At 57.0% G+C, this 6417-nt stretch overlaps 1 protein-coding gene across 1 annotated transcript in view; it reads left to right on the top strand.

Annotated features, from left to right (window-relative positions):
- The first annotated feature begins 2517 nt into the window (after window positions 1-2517).
- The window catches only part of SLC35F6 (solute carrier family 35 member F6), an 11998-nt gene continuing 8098 nt past the window's right edge, over window positions 2518-6417 (top strand). Inside the window, exons 1-3 of the mRNA XM_057387955.1 lie at window positions 2518-2640; window positions 5629-5701; window positions 6295-6417. The exon at window positions 6295-6417 is cut by the window's right edge and continues 310 nt beyond it. Of these exons, the coding sequence (XP_057243938.1) occupies window positions 2564-2640; window positions 5629-5701; window positions 6295-6417 (273 nt within the window). The 5' untranslated portion in view covers window positions 2518-2563. The remainder of the gene's footprint in view (window positions 2641-5628; window positions 5702-6294) is intronic.

The following is a 6417-nucleotide window of genomic DNA, read 5'->3' as shown; positions in this document are numbered from 1 at the left end:
ATTCAGGGTTATCCCAGGCTGGTTTATCCCATTCAGGTTTATCCTGGTCCGGTTTATCCCAGGTTTATCCCAGGATCATCCCATTCAAGTTCATCTCATTCAGGTTTGACATGGGTTTATCCTGTTCAGTTTTTTCCCCGGTTTATCCCATTCAGGTTAATCTCAGAGAGGTTTATCCCATTCATGTGTATCCCATTCAGGTTTATCCCGGGTTTATCCCACTCAGGTTTAAAACAGATTTATCCCATTCAGGTTTATCTCAGACAGGTTTATCCCATGCAAGTTTATCCCAGGTTTATCCCATTCAGGTTTATCCTGGGTTTATCCCACTCAGGTTTAAATCAGATTTGTCCCATTTAGGGTTATCCCAGGCTGGTTTATCCCATTCAGGTTTATCCTGGTCCGGTTTACCCCAGGTTTATCCCGAGTTCATCCCATTCAGGTTCATCCTATTTAGGTTCATCCCATTCAGATTTATCCCGGTCAGGTTTAACCCGGGTTTATCCCATTCAGGGTTATCCCAGGCAGGTTTATCCCATTCAGGTTTATCCTGGGATCATCCCATTCCAGTTCATCCCATTCAGGTTTAACACGGGTTTATCCCGTTCAGGTTTTTCCCGGGTTTATCCCATTCAGGTTTATGTCTTTCAGGTTTATCCCAAACAGATTTATCCCATTCAGCTTTATAGCAGACAGGTTTATCCCATTCAGGCTTATCCCGGGTTTATCCCGGTCAGGTTTATCCCGGGTTTATCCCGGGCAGGCCCTGCCGCTCCCGAGTCCCGGGAATGGATCCCGGCGATCCCGGCCCCGCTCCGCCAGCGCCACCTGCCGGGCCCGAGGGGACACACGGGGGGGACACGCGCGAGGGGACGGTGGCACCGGGACAGAATTCCCGGGACAGGATCTCCAGGACAGAATTCCCGGGAAAGAATCACCGGAAAGAATTCCCAGGACAGGAATCCCGGGATGGAATCTCTAGGATAGAATCCCCGGGATCGGATCACCGGGACAGAATCCCCATGACAGAATTCCTGAGAAAGAACTCCCGGGACAGAATCCCCGGGAAAGAATTCCCAGGACAGAAATCCCGAGACGGAATCACTGTAAAGATTTCCCAGGGCAAAATTCCCGGGAGGAATCTCCGGGACAGAATTCCCAGAACAGAATTCCCGTGACAGAATCTCCGGGACAGAATTCCCAGGGCAGAATTCCCGGGATAGAATTCCTAGGACAGGAATCCCCGGGACAGAATCTCCAGGACAGAATCACCGGAACAGAATTCCCATGGCAGAATTCCCGGGAGGAATCCCTGGGAAAGAATCACCGGGAAGAATCTCCAGGACAGAATCTCCGGGACAGAATTCCCAGGGCAGAATTCCCGAGATGGAATCCCTGGGACAGAATCTCCCGGACAGAAACCCCGTGACAATTCCTGGGAAAGAACTCCCGGGACAGAATCCCCGGGAAAGAATTCCCTGGACGGAATTCCCGGGACGGAATTCCCGTGACAGAATCTCCGGGACAGGAATCCCGGGAACAGAATCACCGGGAAAGAATTCCCAGGGACAGAATCTCCAAGGCAGTATCCCCGTGACAGAATTCTCGGGATAGAATTCCCAGGGCGGAATTTCCGGGAAAGAATCTCCGGGACAGAATTCCCAGAGCAGAATTCCCGAGATGGAATTCCCGGGACAGAATCCCCGATACAGAATCAGCGGGGCAGAATTCCCAGGGCAGAATTCCCGGGACAGAATCCCCGGGACAGAATCAGCGGGACAGAATTCCCGAGATAGAATCACTGGGACAGAATTCCCGGGACGGAATTCCCGTGACAGAATTCCTGGGAAAAAAACTCCCAGGACAGAATTCCCGTGACAGGAATTCCCGGGATAGAATTCCCAGGACAGGAATCTTGGGGCAGAATCCCCGGGGCAGAATTCCCGGGACAGAATCCCCAGGACAGAATTCCCGGGACAGAATTCCTGGGAAAAAAAAATCCCAGGACGGAATTCCCGTGACAGGAATTCCCGGGATAGAATTCCCAGGACAGGAATCTTGGGACAGAATTCCCGGAGCAGAATTCCCGGGACAGAATTCCCGGAGCAGAATTCCCCAGGGCAGCATCCCCGGGACAGAATCCCCAGGACAGAATTCCCGGGATAGAATTCCCAGGACAGGAATCTTGAGACAGAATTCCCGGGACAGGAATTCCCGGGATAGAATTCCCAGGACAGGAATCTTGGGACAGAATTCCCGGAGCAGAATTCCCAGGGCCGGCGGCACCGCAGCAGCAGCAGCGCGGCAGAACTGGGGGCGTGGTTATGCAAAATAAAGGGGCGTGGATTCCACCGCACACACCCATTGCGCTGTGAGTGTGGCCAGAACCGGCGGGGGCGTGGCTTTACCGGGGGCGCGGCCATCTTGGGGGGCGTGTCCCGCCCTGCGCCCGGCGGGTAGAGGGGGCGGTGCTGGTGGGCGTGGTCTCGTGGTGGGTGTGGTCTGTAAGTGGGCGTGGTCTGGGCGTGGGCGTGTCCGCGGCGGCGCTGGTGGCGGGGGGGCCATGGCGTGGTCCCGGTACCAGCTGGGCCTGGCCGCGCTCATGCTGCTCACAGGCTCCATCAACACCCTGGCGGCCAAGTGAGTGCCCCCCAAAACCCCCGGGACCCCCAAACCCCACCGGGACCCCCCCGAGACCCCCAAACCCCGCGGAGCCCCCGCTCCGTCCCTCCCCGGTCCCCGCTCGGTCCCCGCTCCGTTCCCCCCGCGTTCGGGGGTGTCGCGATTTCGGGGGTGTCGCGATTTCGGATCCCCTTGAGCGGCCTTGAGAAACCCCTCCCTGCCCCCCCCCCCGCAAGGATTTGGGGTCCCCAAGGTCACCTCGGTGCCCGCTCCCCGCTTTAGGGGTGGGTCCGGGGTGTCTCGTTGGAATTGGGGGGATCCTTTTGGGGAATCCGGTTCTTTTTGGAGGATCCAGCCCCTTTTGGGGGATCCTGCTTTTGGGGGAATCCCGCTTTTTTGGGGGGATCCAGGTCCTTTTAGGGCTGGGAAAAGCACTTTGGGGATCTCCAGCCCATTTTGGGGTGGTGCCAAGCCCCCCCCCAGATCCACGGGCGGCTCCTCCCGCGCCCCAAAATCTCGGGAAGGGCTGGAATGAGGCCGTTCCCAGCCCGCGGTGACCCCGGGACGAGCTCCCCGGGCAAGGGCGGAGCTGCCGGGCCGGCTCATCCCGCGTGGATCCGGCGGAATTCCAGCCGATCCCGGCCRATYYCCRCGGAATTCCAGCCGATCCCGGCCGATCCCAGGCTCCCCCGGAAGGGGAAACTGAGGCGCGGGGGCCGAGCAGCGCCCGCAGGGGACACGTGAGGTCCCAAAAAAGCCTCTTGCGACATCCCGGGGGGTCAGCCGGGAATGAGTCAGCCCCAAATCCCACGGGACTGGCGGAAAAATCGGGATGGGATGGGATCCGGGGATGGGATGCGGGAATGGGATTCAGGGATGGGATGGGATTGGGGGATGGGATTGGGATTTGGGATTTGGGGATGGGATTGGGATTTGGGATCCGGGGATGGGATTCAGGGATGGGATCTGGGGATGGGATTCGGGTTTGGGATTTGGGGATGGGATCCGGGGATGGGATTCGGGGTGGGATTCAGAGATGGGATGCGGGATTGGGATTCGGGGTTGGGATTCGGGGATGGGATTCGGGGTGGGATTCGGGGATGGGATTCAGGGATGGGATTCGGGTTTGGGATTTGGGGATGGGATTCGGCGATGGGATTGGGGATGGGATGCGGGGTTGGGATTCGGGGATAGGATTGGGATTTGGGATTCGGGGATGGGATTTGGGGTTGGGATCTGGGAATGGGATTTGGGAATGGGATTCGGGGATGGGATTCGGGAATGGGATTCAGGGATGGGATTGGGGATGGGATTGGGGATGGGATTGGGGATGGGATTGGGATTTGGGATCCAGGGATGGGATCCTGGAATGGGATTCAGGGATGGGATGGGATTCAGGGAGGGGGTCCCGGGCATGTCTCGGATCCCATTTGGGGTTGGGGACACTTCAGAAGGGGTCGGAGGGAATTGGGGACATTCCCAGCTGGATTTGGAGGGGTCTGGGGGTCCCTGGAGTCGGGAATTCTGCATCCAAACGGTGCCACTTCCAGGCTTATCCAAAGGGTGATGGGAACCATCAAAAGAAGGGGATTTTACCCCAAATTGAGGCTGGGGCTTTTTTGACGGATCCGGTGTCCCTCCGCCRGCGGAGCAGGGAGGAGGGAAGGGATTGGGGAGTTTCTATTCCCGGTTGGATCCAGAGGTTTGGGACATGCGATGTCCCATTTCTGGTGTCCCATTCCTGGTGTCCCATTCCTGATTGGATCTGGATTTTTGGGACATGGGGTGTCCCATTCCCAGTGTCCCGTTCCCAGTGTCCCATTCCCAGTGTCCCATTCCCCGTGTTCCATTCCTGGTGTCCCATTCCCCGTGTTCCATTCCCAGCTGGATTTGGATTTTTGGGACAAGGGGTGTCCTGTTCCCTATGTCCCATTCCCTGTGTTCCATTTCAGTGTCCCTCAGGGATCCCAGATCCAGATTTTTAGGACATGGAGTGTCCCATTCCCGATTGGATCTGGATTTTTAGGATATAGGGTGTCCCATTCCTGGCTGGATTTGGATTTTTGGGACAGGGGGTGTCCCATTCCCTGTGTCCCATTCCGGTGCCCCTCAGGGATCCCGAATCCAGATTTTTAGGATATAGGGTGTCCCATTCCTGGCTGGATCTGGATTTTTGGGACAGGGGGTGTCCCGTTCCCGGAGTCCCATTCCCCGTGTCCCATTCCAGTGTCCCTCAGGGATCCCAGATCCGGATTTTTAGGAAATGGAGTGTCCCATTCCCAGCTGGATTTGCGTTTTTTTGAACATGGGGTGTCCCATTCCCGGAGTCCCATTCCCAGTGTCCCATTCCCGGCTGGATTTGCATTTTTTGGGATATGGGATGTCCCATTTCCGGTGTCCCGTTCCCCGTGTCCCATTCCCGGCTGGATTTGGATTTTTGTGACACGGGGTATCCCATTCCCATTGTCCCATTCCCAGTGTCCTGTTCCCCATGTCCCATTTCCAGTGTCCCATTCTGGATTGGATCTGAATTTTTGGGACATGGGATGTCCCATTCCCGATTGGATCTGGATTTTTGGGACATGGGATGTCCCATTCCCGATTGGATCTGGATTTTGCGACATGGGGTGTCCCGTTCCCCGTGTCCCATTCCTGGCTGGATCTGGATTTTTGGAACATGGGGTGTCCCGTTCCCGGTGTCCCATTCCCGGTGTCCCGTTCTTGGTGTCCTATTCCCGATCTCCCTCCATCTGGGATCACAGCCAGAATCTGCAGCAGGCTGGGCCAGCCCCAGCGGTGTCACCTTCCCCGGGGACATCCCCTTCCCTGGGACATCCTGGTGTCACCTTCCCTTCCCTGGGGACATCCCCGGTGTCACCTTCCCTTCCCTGGGACATCCGGCCGGTCCCTGGAAGTGTCTCCTGGTGGCGCTGCTGTCCCGGAGCACAGCCCAGAGCGGGATTTTGGGGATTTTGGGATTTTTCCAATCTCTCCTCTCTGTCCCAGGTGGGCCGATACCCTGAGTGCTCCCGGCTGCAATGGGACGGAGGAGCACAAATTCCAGCACCCCTTCCTGCAGGTGAGACCCCAAAACTTCCATTCCTGCTTCCAGTCCCATTCCCGCAGGTGATACCCCAGAACTTCCAAACCCATTCCGGCTTCCAAACCCCCATTCCCAGAGACGAGATCCCAAAACTTCCAATCCCATTCCTGCTTCCAACCCCCCATTCCCACAGGTGAGACCCCAAAACTTCCAAACCCCCATTCCTGCAGGTGAGACCACAAAACTTCCAAGCCAACATTCCCTGTTCCATCCCCCATTCCCATTCCCACCCCCCATTCCCATTCCCATCCCCCATTCCCATTTCCATTTCCCATTCCCATTTCCATTACCCCATTCCCATTTCCATTTCCATTCCCATTTCCATCCCCCATTCCCATTCCCCATTCCCAATTCCACCCCCCATTCCCATTTCCATCCCCCATTCCCAATTCCACCCCCCCATTCCCATTTCCATCCCCATTCCCTGTTCCCTCCCCCATTCCCATTCCCATTCCCATTCCCATTCCCATTCCCATTCCCATTCCCATCCCCCATTCCCAATTCCACCCCTGTTTCCCATCACCGACCCCGCTCCCACCCCGTTTCCCATCTCTTCCTCTTTCCCTCAGGCCACGGGGATGTTCCTGGGGGAATTTTTCTGCCTCCCGGTGTTTTACCTGCTGCTCCTCCGGGATCGGCGCCGCGCAGATCCGTCCCCATCCTCATCCCCGTCCCCATCCCCATCCCGTCCC

Source organism: Malurus melanocephalus, unplaced genomic scaffold (genome assembly GCF_030028575.1).
Source record: "Malurus melanocephalus ecotype Western Australia unplaced genomic scaffold, MMel_1.1 scaffold_1455, whole genome shotgun sequence".
In the NCBI taxonomy this organism is placed as follows: domain Eukaryota; kingdom Metazoa; phylum Chordata; class Aves; order Passeriformes; family Maluridae; genus Malurus; species Malurus melanocephalus.
This window is presented reverse-complemented; position numbering and strand designations above follow the sequence as displayed.